At 37.5% G+C, this 18,430-nt stretch overlaps 1 protein-coding gene across 1 annotated transcript in view; it reads left to right on the top strand.

The window, feature by feature from the left end:
* Positions 1-16,148, top strand: part of LOC126336561 (protein quiver-like) — a 59,164-nt gene extending 43,016 nt beyond the window's left edge. The window contains exon 3 of the mRNA XM_050000410.1: positions 15,802-16,148. Coding sequence (XP_049856367.1) covers positions 15,802-15,935 — 134 coding nt within the window. The 3' untranslated portion in view covers positions 15,936-16,148. The remainder of the gene's footprint in view (positions 1-15,801) is intronic.
* Positions 16,149-18,430: the final 2,282 nt, after the last annotated feature.

Here is an 18,430-nt window from a genome sequence, read left to right as displayed (position 1 = left end):
ACTGCTTCAGCTGTCACTGATAGAAATTTTCTTATTACATTATGCATTCCTGTTGTAAAAAAGTTCTAGAATATTTAACAAAAAAGGAAGGAGATAGAGGACTAATACAACATGAAGGAGGATTTCTTGCAATACTGTTAGCTGCATTACCTTATTTAGCAACAATTAGTTCAGTAGCTGGAGGGTCTGCAGCAATTGCAAATGTAGTTTTGAAGAAAAAGAAAAATGATAAAGAATTAGAAGGACAAAAGAGACGTAATTTGGAAATGAAGAAAAAGTTGGATCCAGCCTTAAGCCTGCTTCAGCTGGCACTGGTAATGGCATAAAGACAACAACAAAAATTTGAAAATGTAATTGATAAATATCCTGATGCATAAAGTAATTCTGATATCGAAAAACTTAATAAATATTTTCGTGGTGTATACATGGTTGATGAATAAGTAGGACTCATTTCTAAGACTGCTTCAGCTGTCGCTAATAAACCATTGGAGACTGAATGTGGTATAGTAAATTTAGATATATCTGTTAATCTTGGTACTTATAGGATTTGTTATTTTAAAGATAATGATAACTATATGGAAAGAATATTACATTTTGATGGAGTGATATGTGGCCATTTAGGTTTTATTTGTTTTAAAATTGCTGCATGAGAATTATAATTTTTATGATATTTTAAATGTAATAAATGTACACTTATGGAAATAAGATACATCTAACTAAACAAACCAAACAAGTACTTAACACACCAACATCCAATTTAGAAAAAAACTGAAAAAATCGAAAGTATCTATTAAACAACTAAAATCATCAATAGATCCAAAGATAACCAATGTAATTAAATAATTTTAAAAATTTAATGCTATTTTTATAGTCACTAGAAGATGTATTGGTTTTAAAAATAGAAGACTTGCTAAAGTAAATGATACAATTGATGCATAGGATGCTATTTCTTAGAAATGGAATATGTTGCAAAACCTGAATACACAAGCATTCTAACACAATTCAATAACTACTTTACCAAAAAAAGTAGAAAAACCTTTTTCAGATTATTCTTCAAAACCAGATTTAACTCCATACTTAAATAACTTAAGTAATCTTAAAGATAAAGTATACGATAAACAAGAAATTGCCTTTACTTTTATAACAGGTGGTGAACAAAAAATATCAATTTTAAATATGATTTTATACTTAAAATGATTACTGTTGTTGGTAAAAATACAAATAGAGATTTAAACTTTGATGATTTTGATATAACAGTAACTGTAGCTGATAAGCTGTATCAAATAAATAATAATAATCAATCAATTCTGCTAAACTGTAGATGTAAATATAATTGTATTTGGAGAAATAATTTTTTATCTATACAATGAATAATTACAATTCACATTAAGTTCTTAAAGACAATTATATTTATTATTTAAAGTTTAAAAAGTTTACCGAAACATATAATACTCATAGAGTAACAACTAAAGTGGAAGACAAAGAAGTGAAGATATTTGTACAATTTGTAAATCTAAAGAGTTAATTTGTTAAAAATATTTTTTAGATGGACGAAGTTCTAAGAATGCTGGAGCAGTCGATGGTGAAGGTTTTAATAATATTCGTGAAAATACAATTAATAAGTTACATAAACCAATTAGAAAGAATTTTAAAAGAAGAAATGTTGTTTCTTTTAAGATCAGCTGATCAGGATTTGGTAATTTAAAAATAATTCTGGTAATTTAAAACTAATTGCAAAAATAAAAAAAGTTAAAATATTTATTAACAATAATTGATGTTGTTTTTCAAAATTTGCTTTTGCTGTTCCTATTAAAGGTAAAACGGCTAAAAATATATTTGATACTTTTCAAAAAATGTTATAATTAGAAAGCCATATAATTTACATACAGATAATGGTAAAGAATTTTATAATGAAGATTTTCAAGAATTAATGAATAAAGATAACATTAGTCGTTATTCAACTTTTTCAGAATTAATAGCATGTGTTGTTGAACATTTTAACAGAACACTTAAGGAAAAAATATGCATTAGAAGAATATTATAAATGGTTAAATTTAGTTAAAAATCTAATTGATGAATATAATAACACAATACGTTCTACAATAAGAATGAAACCAATAGAAGTAAATGAAAAAATTTAAACATAAGTAGAATTGTACCTAATGAAAATGCTAAATTTAAAAAGGAGATAATGTTTGAATTAGTAAACATAAAGGTCTTTTTGAAAAAAGGATATTCAGCTAATTGGTCAACAGATATATTTGAAATTGAAGATGTTATTCATTCTGAATCAATTACATATAATTTAAAAGATATAAAAGGAAATTTTTATGAACAAGAACTACAGAAAACAGAATGTCCAAATGTATACATAGTTGAAAAAGTTTTACAAAAGAAGGGAGATAAAGTTGATGTTGAGTGGTTAGGTTCTGATAATACACACAACAGTTGGATAAGCAAAGATAAAGTAATTTTATAAAGAATTAGTTTAAGAGTTAATTAGTTTTTAAATAAGTGTCAGCAATTTCCAAAAAAATTTTAATTAGTCATCTTTTGCTTTAAGTATTTCACTTTTTACTTTAATTCTGTTTGATTTTCACTTTCTTCAGCGACATCAAATCTGTGATCAGGTGTATTATTTTTAACAATAATTGGATTATCATCATTACTAATTGAATGATTACTAATCATATATGTAATTAAATCAGCTTTCTGTAATTCGAATACCTCGTAAAGTATTTATTTTACTAAATTCACTAAGTCTAGTGACAATGAATTGTTCTAGTTGTGTAGCAATGTATCTTTCCCTTTGCTCTTTTATTTATTACAAACAAATTCATTAGATTTGTAAAAAATATTTTTAATAAAATGTGAATTATGTAATAGATGAATAGGTATTATTATTTAACAGACAATTAATCAAATATTGAATTAGTTTCTTGTTTAGTTTAACAATAAGTTTTTAAAATTTGGTTAATTATAGCTAAAAATAAAAAAGAATTCGTTAATAAAAGAATCAGTTTACTATCTAATTCAACTAATAATTAGTTTATTATTTTGTTTAAATACAATTATTTACAATTTTGTTTAACAATCAATTAGTTTTCTATTTATTTTAGCAATAATTTCGTTTTAATGATTTATTTAATTAATTATAAAGAATTATTATTTAATAGACAATTAATCATTAAGTTCAAGATGCTTCTTCATTAGCTTTTTTCTCTTAATATATTATAAAGTACATTTCATAAAGTTATTGTTATATTTATCTTCATGTGAAGGATTTATATAAAAACAATTTAAATCTTTAATTTCTTGACAACTTCTACATTTCTTTGCAGATGTAGATGTTTTCTCAGTTACAACATGTTTATTATTCATTGTAGATGTCGATTTTTTCTTCATTACCCATTGTTCTTTACTTGGGTTTCGCCATAAATGATCTTTGAAATAAGATTTAGCAACACTTTTTCCACATACACAAGGATTTTGATTTTTATTGTAATTTTTTCCACGTATTTATTTATACATGGTCTGCATATAGTTCTATAAACATCTTTTGTGTTTTTATTAAAGTAAAATTAACAATTGATTTTTCTGTACTACAATATTTACAAAATTTAAATTTCACAGAATACTTTGTTGAACCTGCTCCATTCTTAGAGAAAAAAATTTATTAGATTTTTGAAAATGTAACTTTTTATAATTTTTATAATTTTTACAATTTTAAATATATAATTAATAAGTATTATTGTGATATACTGCTACTTCACCATAAATTGCTGCTTTATCTTGAGCATCAAACAAATCATAAATATCAATTATTTTAACTGTTTCTGGTTCTTAATTTTTAATAATAGTTCTAGAAAATGGATAATTTTCTTTTTACATTAACCATTTCTCAACACATTCTTAATGAAAAATAACTTCTAGCTTCCTTTGACAAACATCTTATTATTTTCATTACTTAAACAAATAGTACAATCAGTGTCTTCATCACTGCGCTCAATTAGTTCATAAGTATCTTTTGCTTTAGCTTGCACTTTGTTTAGATTTTTCATTTACAAGAAATAATTTTTATTATATTTATAAAAATAAAAAATGTAATTTTCAATGTATCATTTAGCTATAAGTTCAAAATTACAATAAACTGTTTTTGTAAAACTTATAAAAAAATTTTCTGTATAAATGGAAACTACTTTAATCATGTAGCTCAACCACATAAGTGTCATGAACGAGATTAAAATAATAAGTGTGCTACAGGTTAATGTTTGTTATGATATTATGAACTGTGACTATTTAAATAGTAGATATGGAGAACAACTTTGTCTAGAACTCAATAACGATTTTAAGACTAATTTAGGATATAGATTTTCTAAATTAATTGATGATTTTGATTTTGAAAAAATTAAAAAAATGACAAATGAAATTAAAATATAAAGGAATGAAGAAACTTAAAAATAATAGAAATAATGAATTTCATGATGTAGAGGTCACAATGTAATATGATTAAAATAATTTACTTTTTGTGGTGTGGGTACTGTAAGAGCTATGGCACACACGCCATCAGATTATTTGACTTATCGCTCTAGCGATGTAGGTGAGTGTCAGCAATATGCCTCGTGGTCTTATCGTGGCGTGTTTATCTTCTACCGTCAGGTCAGACGATAGAAATGCCACTTGCACACTTAGAGTAGCAGATTGACTGTGACCATCTTTAACCAGAACTTCATTAATTTTCACACACATTTAGTAAAATAATAACAAGCATAAAAATAACTTAACTTGGTTCTGGATGCTATTTACAATTGACAATCTGAAGTTCCTTTGGTCTTGGTACATTAATCTTATTCTCACATATCTCTGATACTTGACAAAGTGTCTATACATTTCTCTTCATGGCTTTGTACAGGAATATGATAATCTTATTAGGTGCAGACTGAAACTTGGCTATAGACTGGTACAGACAAATGCAGGCTATAGCAGACTGACTAAACGGAGGTCTGTACACTTGTTATAATGCCTCGTGCATTCAGGTATCACTGTGCGGGTGTGATCTGTGAGGAGAAAAGGATCTACATTAGCAGCAATCTCATTGGCTGTGCTACATATTAATATGTGGATTGGCGGATGCAGAATTTGGTCCGTCTTTATGGCAGTGCCATCTCGTAGTGTGGAGATGGACGAGCGGTGCGCCTGTGCTGTTGTGGTTAGAAGGGCGTGCTCTATTGGGAAACTTGTGTGTGCACTGACTATGCAGAAATATGTACACAACACTTTTGTTAAATAATACATTTCAGTTATTTACTTCTGTTCACAATGTAAAATTTTTAAAATATAATTTTTCTCATTAATTTTGTTATCATTAAATGGACATCACAAACCAAAGTTAGACAGTGTAGTCAATGTATGATTTAAAAAAGTATTGAGGAGTCTTATAAAGATAAATATCGGACAGGGTGACATTGTTATGTTTGCAAAGAATGCTGTAAAGAATGTGAGAAAATTAAAGTTACTTGTGAATGTGGTAGAACTATAAATAAGTATTATCTTAAAAAATTTAACAAACTACAGTCATAATAATCTTGTGGCTGCAAAAGCAGAAAGTAAATAATTTTATATATTTAATTTATTATATATTATATACATATATTATATTTAATTTATTACATTCACCTATGGGAAATGTATGTGAAATAAGTCACTTTTTAGTACTTTATTAAAATTATTCTACTTAATAAAGCATTTGTTAAAGGTTCTATTTAGTAAATAAAGTAGATTGTTTTTTTTGGTTCTGGGTAATTAGATCAATTTTATGGAAAATAAAAAATAATATTTTTTATAAAGGTGAGCCAGTGAGCCAGAACCTACAAAAACAATCTACTTAATACAGCTTATTTACATCATGGCATTCTCTTACTTCTGCATGTCAACAGAGGCATGTTTGTCTGAAGAGCCTCATTAACATGTTTAGCAACGATCCCATTTGCGTATTAATAACATTGTATGCTTGGCGAGAAAAGTTCTCTATTTGTGTAATTTGGCGTGCTGTTGTTTGTTTGAGCAGAAAAGATTGGCACAGGATGAATATGATATCCCTCTGTGACGGAAGGGAAGGTTGGCGTACAGCTAATGTTCAGTGCAGCCGGAAGTCTGTGTTATTAGATGTTGCTAGTTTCAGAGCTCTTTGTCGTCTTTGATATTCAGGACAGGATCGACCTGTGGCTGGGTGTTGACCGCCACAGCAACCTCAAAGAGTGAGAGACGAAGTATGGAAGTCTACGGAATGTAGCCCACTAAATTTGCTGCAGTTTATCTGAGACCAACAATTGTTTGCTGATATGCACGTATCGGAGGCATATGAAGCACTGTATGGCAGGTGGCATAAAAGGATCTACCAGACATCCAGTTCCATGGACAAATATAGCACGTGTTAAAATTTGAGGCTTGAAGGTCAACAAGCAGCTCTGTAGGTTGACAGTTTATTCTTTACCATCCCTTACATAATACTTCTAACTCGTATTGCTGAAAATATAGACTGCACGACTTTCAAAATCTCTGGTTCTTCAAGATTTTTAAAATCTTTTCTTATTACTCCCTACTCACGAGCAACCAAAGAAGGGTCGTAGGCTTCCAAATTATTAGCTTTTCATACTTTGCTGTTATGAAGGAACTCGCCTTTTCTGGGTATATAAATCCAAACATCGCTTTGGTTTCCTGACAGACGGTTACAGCATACCTTAGCCCAGGCAAGGAAAGGTGGAAAATTATCCCTAGGTCATAGGATGCAGATGGCCTATGTTTTTATCCAAACTTTCCATGTAAATTACGTTCGGACTGCTCTTTATACGCCTGTAAAGGTTAGGAGACCTCTGAATCCCTGCAGACTCTGCAGAAAGAAAGTTTCTGACATTTTTGGACAAGAATTAGGAGCAGCAACGCGTTTACAAGGGGATCACACATATTTGAAAGAATACTAGTCACTGCAGTGAAGGCTTTTAGATTTCTTAATTGCCGAGTAACCTCGGTTTCCCTCTTATTTCTCATGCTAGGAAACCTGGAGGATCCTGTTGTCATCTACATCTTCTTCTCATCAAGGTATATTCCATATTCACCCCTGACGACCGCTAACGTAGTTTCTGGAGATGCCTGAAAGGGAACAGAATCTTCATACAACCTCTGGGCAACCGGCTCTTGTCGATGTTTACCAACAGGGGCATCGAAATCGCCAGTCCCTTCGCCATATGCCCCTCCATACATGTACTAGAATAAATTCAAATACTATTGACTATTATGATCGAACCAAAAGTAAATTCACGCAAGAAAAGGAAAGCTATTCATCTAAGACGCACTCGGAAATCCTGCCAGATATAATGAATTTAGGCAAAATATTTCGGAGCGCTCGTTTAGCAGTTGCTATTCTGTTTCTTAACATGGAACACCGATCCAATACCATATGTGGACTGTTTCTAATTTCAACGTCCCACACCAACCAAACCATGAATTTTTGGTAATGGGGTCTCTGCTTGAAATATGAACAGTTTTCCATCCAGTGCAAGAGACTAAACGTTGTCGGAGTATTTTTTTCTCTGTTTTCTCTGTGTTGTGTCTAAATAACGAACAAAATACGAAAATGAAACTCTATATACTGTTAAAAATAAAAAAAGAGATTTGAGCTCTAAAATGCAACCACATTCCTTGTTTTACGTTATCCTAGGGGAGGTGGGTCATGGGGGGTAGGCGATAGGGAGGTCGGAGGATGTGACTAAATCTCTTACTGTTAGTAAGAAGTCGTCCATAAGCTGCATCTAAATATACTGATGGGAAAAAGAATAGCAACACCAAAAATAATCAATGTACAGTAATGAAATTTCGGGAAAAAATTTGTCTAGTTAACACATTTCAGTGATTGCAAGATCACAGGTTAATGTAGGTGCGAGATAAGCCATTGCAAATTTGAAGTGCTGGTACATTAAAAACAGGTGTAACCGCCAGACCGTTCAAAGCAAGCGCACGACCGAGCGAGGTGGCGCAGTGGTTAGCACACTGGACTCGCAATCGGGAGGACGACGGTTCAATCCCGTCTCCGGCCATCCTGATTTAGGTTTTCCGTGATTTCCCTAAATCGTTTCAGGCAAATGCCGGGATGGTTCCTTTGAAAGGGCACGGCCGAATTCCTTCCCACTCCTTCCGTAACCCGAGCTTGCGCTCCGTCTCTAATGACCTCGTTGTCGACGGGACGTTAAACACTAACCACCACCACCACCACCATCAAAGCAAGCACCGTGTATGTATTGTGTGGTACAGGCACTGGATGTCAGTTTGTGAGATGGAGGTCCACGTCTGCTGTAGTTAGTCGGTCTGTACAGGGCAGTTAACATGGTTTGTGGATGACGTTTGATTTGTCGTCCGATGATGTCCCACATGTGCTCTATTGGAGACAGATCTGGTGATCGAGCAGGAGTAGGGATCTGTAGAGCATGTTGTCTGACAACAGCGGTACGTGGGCTAGGGTTATCTTGTTTGAAAACGTTCCGTGGAATGCTGTTTTGGCAGCTCGACGTGTCGAAACACAAGACTGAAAGTACAAGTGCAGGTGCAGTGTGACTAACATGTAGAGAGGATGGTTGCAGCTCCTGAGTTGGCTCCTGTCAACGAACACACGAGTATCACTGACACCTAGACAGAACCAGCTCTTGTCAGAAAACACAACAGATCTCCATCCTGTCCTCCAATGAGCTCTTGCTTGTCACCATTGAAGCCGCAAATGGCGACGGTTTGGGATATGTGCAATGCACGCTACAGGGTGGCTGGCTCTTAGCTGTCCTTGGAGTAACGTATTTGTAACAGTTCGTTTTGTCACTTAGGTGCCAACTTCTTCTCAGATTGCTACTGCAGATGGAGTCGATGCGTCACAGCCATACGCCAAATACACTCCTGGAAATTGAAATAAGAACACCGTGAATTCATTGTCCCAGGAAGGGGAAACTTTATTGACACATTCGTGGGGTCAGATACATCACATGATCTCACTGACAGAACCACAGGCACATAGACACAGGCAACAGAGCATGCACAATGTCGGCACTAGTACAGTGTATATCCACCTTTCGCAGCAATGCAGGCTGCTATTCTCCCATGGAGACGATCGTAGAGATGCTGGATGTAGTCCTGTGGAACGGCTTGCCATGCCATTTCCACCTGGCGCCTCAGTTGGACCAGCGTTCGTGCTGGACGTGCAGACCGCGTGAGACGACGCTTCATCCAGTCCCAAACATGCTCAATGGGGGACAGATCCGGAGATCTTTCTGGCCAGGGTAGTTGACTTACACCTTCTAGAGCACGTTGGGTGGCACGGGGTACATGAGGACGTGCATTGTCCTGTTGGAACAGCAAGTTCCCTTGCCGGTCTAGGAATGGTAGAACGATGGGTTTGATGACGGTTTGGATGTACCGTGCACTATTCAGTGTCCCCTCGACGATCACCAGAGGTGTACGGCCAGTGTAGGAGATCGCTCCCCACACCATGATGCCGGGTGTTGGCCCTGTGTGCCTCGGTCGTTTGCAGTCCTGATTGTGGCGCTCACCTGCACGGCGCCAAACACGCATACGGCCATCATTGGCACCAAGGCAGAAGCGACTCTCATCGCTGAAGACGACACGTCTCCATTCGTCCCTCCATTCACGCCTGTCGCGACACCATTGGAGGCGGGCTGCACGATGTTGGGGCGTGAGCGGAAGACGGCCTAACGGTGTGCGGGACCGTAGCCCAGCTTCATGGAGACGGTTGCGAATGGTCCTCGCCGATACCCCAGGAGCAACAGTGTCCCTAATTTGCTGGGAAGTGGCGGTGCGGTCCCCTACGGCACTGTGTAGGATCCTACGGTCTTGGCGTGCATCCGTGCGTCGCTGCGGTCCGGTCCCATGTCGACGGGCACGTGCACCTTCCGCCGACCACTGGCGACAACATCGATGTATTGTGGAGACCTCACGCCCCACATGTTGAGCAATTCGGCGGTACGTCTACCCGGCCTCCCGCATGCCCACTATACGCCCTCGCTCAAAGTCCGTCAACTGCACATACGGTTCACGTCCACGCTGTCGCGGCATGCTACCAGTGTTAAAGACTGCGATGGAGCTCCGTATGCCACGGCAAACTGGCTGACACTGACGGCGGCGGTGCACAAATGCTGCGCAGCTAGCGCCATTCGACGGCCAACACCGCGGTTCCTGGTGTGTCCGTTGTGCCGTGCGTGTGATCATTGCTTGTACAGCTCTCTCGCAGTGTCCGGAGCAAGTATGGTGGGTCTGACACACCGGGGTCAATGTGTTCTTTTTTCCATTTCCAGGAGTGTATGATGGCCTCCCTGTCGGTAGTGCCATGTGGTCCACCAGAGTCCGATCTTCTTGCGACCGTACAGTCTCTTGGCCACAACTGCCAGCGGTCATGCACGATGGCTACATTCCTACAAAGTCTTACTGCAATATCGCGATACTAGCGCTACTTAATGTAACTGACGCGAAATCTGAATATACGTCATCTTTCAGATGTAGAAGCACGCCTATCAACATTCGTTTAAGTTGCACAACTCCTTCTTAGTGTTGCTATTTTTTCCCGTCACAGTAGACATAAGTACATAACATAGCACTAGATTAATGATGGCTGTCGATCGCCATAGAAGAGACGAAACTATTTATGTTAATGTCACTGAATTTGAAGGAAAAGTTTCATACGCCAATTTGTATCAGTTCATGATGTATAACGTAAGCTAAAATTGTCTCCGTTTCCTCACTATTGAAGTATGTCTGTACATTGCACCTTTAATAAATGTTAAAGTTCGTAGACCACGTGGGAAACCCCAAAAACTGAAGGCACTGCTGTAATACTGTATGCCAAGAGTGCTGGAGTTCGTAATAAATCATTAGTTAAATCACAAAATAAATGTAACACAAGAGTGTGGCTGACTCGAACTTACTAAAATAACCTGATGCAGGAGCTTACGCAATTAATAGTTTACTAATATTTAACAAAAAAGAGAGTCGCTATGATACACACTTTCATTAAATAATTAACGATTCCTTAAATTCAGATATTAAAAGTAAAAGGGCACTCCATTCTTTTGTAAAATTAACTGCTCCTTCCTTTGGTCTACTGAGTTTTAAAATACACACAGCACAATTTCAAATACGGCCGATTTTGATAGGGAACATATTAATCGACTGTAATTAATCTAACAAATGAAAAAATGCATTACAAATTCTATGATTGTTGTTCCTGAAAGTGTACTTTCTGTTATGTCTAGGTTACTTGCGTATTGAATCAGCTTCGTTTCAAACTGAGTTTCTATACAATTGTCAGTTGTCATTGTATTATGAAGGCGTTCAGTAAGTAATGCAACACCCTTTTTCTCGGCCAATTTCGGTTGAAAAATGTGAAATTTGTTGCGGGAGATCATATAATATTCCCAGTTGTTTCATGAAGTCCCGATAGGAGGCTTCATTATACATAGCCTTCAAAATGGCGTCTGTAATGGAGGTGCTTTCCAAGCGGAGAGCTGTCATTTGAGTTTCTGTTGGCGGAGAACCAGAGCATCGCAGATATACGTTGGCGATTGCGGATTGTCTACAAAGACGTGGCAGTGAACAAAAGCACGATGAGTTGTTGGGCAAGGCGCATGTCATCATCGCAACAAGGTCGTCCGTTCTCCCGCGCGCCGGCTGGCCGCACACAGCTGTGACTCCTGCAATGTTGGAACGTTCGTCGCAAAAGTGCAAACGTGGTTCTCCTTCTCTATGACAATGTAAGGCCTCAGACAAATCTGCGCACTCTAAAGGAGTTCACGGAACTTCACCGGATTGTTCTTCCTCGTCCACCCTACAGCCCGGATCTCGCATCTTCCAACTTCCAACTGTTTTTCCCAATGAAGGATGCACTCTGCGGGATCAGTGCGTGGGTGTTGGGAAGATTATTGAGGCAACAATAGGTTGGCTTCGACGTGTAGCAGTAAAGCGGTACCATGCAGCTACGCAGGTCCTACCAGTAAGATGGCCTAATGCCACGTTTTGATGGGAGATTATGCTGAAAAATAGTGTTTTCTAGGCAAAAGAATGGGGCGTAATATGGTATAATGGAATCCGGGAATTAATATGGTGTAATGGAATACTGAATAAGATCAACCTGCTTTCAAGAAAGAATATGCTGTATTACTTACTGCAGGGTCCTGGTATTTCTTTACTGGAAAATACAAGTTTAATTCTTGATTTGTCTTGAAGGCCTTCTTAAGTTGACATAATGATCACTGCTGCACAATTTTTTAGTAAACTGTTGGTAATTTCTAACGATTTGCATGTGACTTATTCGTTCAACTTCAAGTATCTTAAGCGATTTGTATGAGACCTATACAGATGTGTACTGAAATGAACTGGGCGTCATGCTTTTTAATATGCCGTGTTGTCCATCTCCAGAAATTGGTTGGTGTCCACAACATGTATCTATATTACGAGGGTCGGTCAAAAAGTAATGCCTCCCATTTTTTTCTACTTAAAAATATTAAGTTAAGTGAAAAATTTGAATTTGGCGCCATTCCTCAAACCTTCTTCTGCAATCCACTGCAGTAGTAACTTTCTGTGTCAACAGGTGGCAGCACAGCAGAAGTTTGTAAGATGGCCGACATCGATGTTCGTTTGAGACAGCGTTGTGTGATTGAATTCTTGAATGCAGAAGGTGAAACGCCCATACGCATTCATGAAAGACTGAAGAAGGTGTATGGTGTTGTGACAGTGGATGTCAGCACTGTTAGACGATGGGTTCGTCGTTGTAAGGAAGCTGAAGGGCAAACACCGTTGACTGTCGAAAAGCGGAGCGGCAGGCCGGTGAGTGCAGTGACTCCACACAACATTCAGCAAGTTGATGACATCATTCGTGGTGACCGTCGGGTGACTGCAGATGAAGTGTGTCGCATTATTTCTCTTAGTAAAGGTAGTGTGATCACGATTATTAAACAATTGGGGTACTCAAAAGTTTGTGCACGGTGGGTTCCAAGAATGTTAACCGATCAGAAGAAAGAGGCAAGGAAAACAATAGCCTCCCAACACTTGCAGCGCTTCCGTTTGGAGGGAGATGAGTTTCTGAAAAAAATTGTGACCGGGGACGAAACATGGGTGCATTTTTTTGAACCCGAATCAAAGAGGCAGTCAATGGAGTGGCGTCACACAAGCTCGCCGAGGAAGAAAAAATTCAAAACTGTGCGATCGGCAGGGAAAGTTATGGCAACAGTTTTCTGGGATACAGAGGGTGTGATTCTGGTTGATTTTTTGGAGCAGAGATGCACAATAAATTCTGTTCAATACGTCACAACCCTCAAAAAACTTAAAGCACGTCTTCAGCGAGTTCGCCCAACAAAATCAATGGCAGATGTTCTTCTTTTGCATGACAATGCAAGACCACACACCAGTCGTCACACCTCTGACGAGAGTGTCAAAATTGGATGGGAAGTTTTGCCTCATCCCCCATACAGCCCTGACCTGGCACCATCAGACTTCCATCTGTTTGGGCCACTAAAAGAAGCTCATCGTGGGATTCATTTTGAAGATGAGGAGGCCGTCAAAACATCCGTGCGTCAATGGCTTAGGAAGCAGAGCTGTGATTTTTACCATGCTGGGATACATGCCCTTGTTCAAAGATGGACCAAAACTGTAGAGATGGGCGGAGATTACATTGAAAAATGACAAAATGATCCTCAATGTTGTGGTTTTCAACCTATGTAATTGCATTTAAATTTCCTGACAATTAAACGTAGAAAAAAAATAGGAGGCATTACTTTTTGACTGACCCTCGTAAAATTTCAGTAGCCCGGCCGCCATATTACGTAGCGATAAGTCTCCAAACCCATCACACACGACTTCTGGCGGTAAGCCAGTCTGACAGAGTCACACGCATCGGCAGCCTCCCCTTGCTGGTTCAGAGGCTGTGGGACACGCCCACCTCAGACGCAAACGTTCAATGTATAATGTCACACATTGCATAGGGTGAGCTATATTTATCATTTTGCAGAGGAAATTTTACTGTTTACTGTAGTGCAGATAAACTTCAACGGCAAGTGGAAGATCTCAAGAGAACCTGTTGGAAATATCTGTTAGAATAAGACAAAGTTCATGTCTTACTAACATTCAAAGAAAACTTGTACAAATTAACAGTAAGTTCATGGAACTGTTTCTGACTTTAATTATGCCATTTGAACACGATGGATAAATAGAAGGGAAAGAAAATAACAGAGCTTTTCAAACGATGTGTAGTACTTTTTCCAAAGTACGCAGAGCAAAAAAATACACTTCTGATGTTTCTGGAACTACAATTTTCTATGTATGTATGTTAACAGTTTTCACTTATGGAAATGAGGCATGGACTTTACGTGGGAAAACCACTCGAAAACGAGTGAACAACGCACAGTTGCGTGTGTGGTCGGTGGATATTAGCGAATTGGGGTGTGAACAGAGTCACGATATGAAGGGAAATGAGAAAAAAAACAGAGAAATCCCGATGAGGTGTGGCATAGGGAAGGAAGAGGTAGAGATGATATGATGGATAAATACTGGTGAACATTCGTTTGTAGTTCACTTTGCAGGTTTGTTGATAAAGGGTCTGGAATGCGCGAGGGGGCTGATAAAACAACTATGCTTGGCTCCCTTTTTGTATTGCTGATGGAAAGATTTCGAATGTATTTTGCAGCTATGGATCTGGATGATTTGTGTAATGAATCTTTGTAATGCTCTTGTGCCAGTACCATATTGAAGTTCTTAGCTCGGTTCCAGTGCATGCAGAAAAACAATAACGAATTAGGGAAAGGTCCGCATTTTTGCAAGTACAAAAATTGCTGTTCTGTTTAATCACTCAAACATCTTTAACCACAGTAATGGCATCCTCAGTGTTATTTTACTATTATCCTTTTATTTTACCCTGTGTGTGTCCCGTGGCTGCCGACCTAAACCGGATGCAGGTCTACATTAAAAAACCATGTCATCTGCAAACATGAGGGATGTTTGAAAATCGTCAGCAGTGAATTTTTTGTTTGTTATCCTACCTTTAAAATGTATGTTCTCGTAAAATTCGTAGCATATGTCCGTTTTATACTTTACCATTATAGTATTTTGCTAGTCCTTGGTCGTGACAAGTTCGTTTTTTCGTGCCAAATGTATTTTCGTGCTGTTGAGCTGCACGTTTTCTTTTGCTTGGTTATAAGTACTGCGTCCTGTTATGCTGGTGAAAAACGGACACATGCCACGAATTTTACCAGCACATACATTTTAAAGATTGGATAGTAAAAAATTCAGTGTAAATGATTTTCAAACATCCTTCACAGTGTACTAATCTAAACCCGTGGCTGATTTTGGTTGGCAGCCGTAAAACACACAAAATGTAGGATAAAATGAAAATAATAAAAAAAGGTGCTGAGGGTGACACAAGTGTGATGAAACTTGTTTGAGTGATAAAACAAAACACTAATTTATGTACTTGAAAAAAGGAGGACTCATTCTCAATTCATTTTTATTGTAGTATTAGTGTGTGTATTAGTGTTGGTTTCAGATGCCACACAGCAGTCCTACACACAGCGTAACACTTCCACTCTGAAAGATTGTGTCTCACATATCGCAAGACAGGAGTGTTGATACAGATGGCACACAGTGGTCTTGCAGACACAACAACAATGCCTCCACTCTCGAGGGCTATGTCTAACCTGCTACATGGGAGAAAGGGTTACATAATGAACCGTTCTAATTCCCTTGTGTTTGTTTTGGTTCCAGATGGCATACAGCGCTCTTGCACAGGCAGCGAAGGCGAATCCACTCTGGAGGGCTGTGTGCCGCAAGGTGCAGGGCAGGTTGTCTTCATAAGCACTGTATGCAGATCTGATGGCTGCAACGGTTCCAAGATCTAGACACCTCACTGATATCTCACATTACTGTGTTAGTATAAAAGAATGCCGATGTAATCTTAAGTTAAGCTTCTTATGCAACTGCTAACACAACATCAATTCTCCTACCTTCGGTATCGACACACGTATGCTTGCTAAACTGAAACATACTGTGGGATGTGATACAAATTTCATCTATGCTAAATAAACAACAGCTTCAGCTGCACCTTGACTTAATTCCACATCCAGTTGCGACTTGTAACTAGTCATCATCAGTATCAGCTGCAGATTAAAGATTAATGCTAGCACATTTGTTTCTTATTATAATACCTGAGGAGGAAAACTATTCTGGAAAGACACTCACACCGATTATTTTTACAATTTTTGAATTATGTAGAAAATGGCAAGTCTTGTTTGAATACAATTCATTTCAATAAATCAATAACTGTCTGGGGACTTGTGTAAGTACTAAATGGTGTTACTAAATGGTGTTACAGTTCAAGAAATTCTTAATGTCTGGCAGTAATCACAGACAAAACAATAAATTTAATGTGTCATCTAGATCGTAATTTTTAATTTATATTTGCCTAATTTAGTGGATGAATAGTCATTTTAAAATCTGAATTCCCCAAGTTATACATGTTCTCAGATGTCAAGATTTTTTTTGTGGCTAAAACCAGTAACGTATCAATATGAACCAGCAATACACGAAACTATGGAATTATTTTAAAACCATAAATAATTGGTCACTGAAAACTCACTGACATGTCATCTCGATATTTACGCAATGGAATCCTGCAACGGAAATTTATTCAGTGTTATCGCAATGGGACTCTTCAGCTGCCGTCGAAAATTAACCACTTCCTTTTGTCAAAAGTATACCTGTGACGTATCTTTGATCAAGTTTGAAGTAGTTCTTGCTCACAGATAATACAGATTCGCTTTCTTGCCAGATATAACTGGGTCTGATGTAACAGTCACATAACAAGGCAACTGTGACAGTGAAGTTTGACGGACCAAAGTAGTATTAGCTACTTGTTGCCGGTGCATACTAAACTGGAGGAGAAAGATAAGGACCTAGTTTGATTTTTATGACACTGTTAAGCTTCTCTTTTGCGTTAGACACTCTGCGGCTGTCACATGTTTCATTCTACTGACAGGCTTTCTGTGGTTCAGTGGATTATTGACTGCTTCGATTTAAGAAATCCTTGGTGGTCCTTGTTGTGTTACGAAGAAATTTGTTTGGCGTTTTATTAAAATTCCTCAAGGTTACCTTTCACTAATTATACCCACACACTAGTGCATACTGGTGTAATATGAAATGAGTAAGATGACTGGTCAGACAACTTTTCCATTGACTCACAGCAAATAGTGTTCAAAACACAGATATGTTCTTTTACTTTTTGTGACAATATCACATGAGCATTGAAAAATGCTTTCATTTCAACTAGCCAGTGGTCATCTATAGACACAAAAGAACACGCTGCAAGAGGTGATTTAACGTTCTCATAATAGATACATTTTGTATTTAGAAGCTAATAAAAGGAAACACAATTGGCACTGCAATTGTACTCTGAGTAGAATAACTTTATACAGTGGATTACTACCTTCAATACAGTAGTATGCCGTGATTAATGTTTGCTAGTGTGTAGTGGCAGGCAGGTGCAGAGCAGTGTACAGGTAAGACCAGAGTGTAACATACTGAACTGCCTGGCCAAATGCTCTTCCAATAAAAAACTGTTCTCCACTTGCAGTGTTGCATACACATCTTATACGTGCACTGACGCTGATTTGCATGTAATTAACAAGAATGATTATTTAAGGAAAACGAAGTGAAATAGAAAACTTTACGTTTGTCTTCACATATGAATGTTATTGAAATGTTACTTACTTCATAAGTAGAACGAGAGTGTAGGGAACAAATCTATTCAGTAATGTCATAAAAACAATTATTACAGCAGTCACTAGACTGGCAATGGCAAGGAAAGCGTTTCTGAAGAAGAGAAATTTGTTCACATCCAGCATAGATTTAAGTGTCAGGAAGTCGTTTCTGAAAGTATTTGTATAGAGTGTAGCCATGTATGGAAGTGAAACATGGAAGATAAATAGTTTGGACAAGAAGAGAATAGAAGATTTCGAAATGTGGTGCTATAGAAGAATGCTGAAGATTAGATGGGTGGATCACATAACTAATGAGGAAGTATTGAATAGGATTGGGGAGAAGAGAAGTTTGTGGCACAACTTGACCTGAGGAAGGGATCTGTTGGTAGGACATGTTCTGAGGTATCAAGGGATCACCAATTGTGCATTGGAGGGCAGTGTGGAGGGTAAAAATCGTAGAGGGAGACCAAGAGATGAATACACTAAGCAGATTCAGAAGGATGTAGGTTGCAGTAGGTACTGGGAGATGAAGAAGCTTGCACAGGATAGAGTAGCATGGAGAGCTGCATCAAACCAGTCTCAGGACTGAAGACCACAACAACAACAACAGCAGTCACCGTAGCGAAACAGTGCTGTTG

This window comes from Schistocerca gregaria, chromosome 2, assembly GCF_023897955.1.
Source record: "Schistocerca gregaria isolate iqSchGreg1 chromosome 2, iqSchGreg1.2, whole genome shotgun sequence".
NCBI classification, from domain to species: Eukaryota; Metazoa; Arthropoda; class Insecta; order Orthoptera; family Acrididae; genus Schistocerca; species Schistocerca gregaria.
Note: the sequence above shows the minus strand (reverse complement) of the source record. Positions and strands in the feature narration are given on the sequence as shown.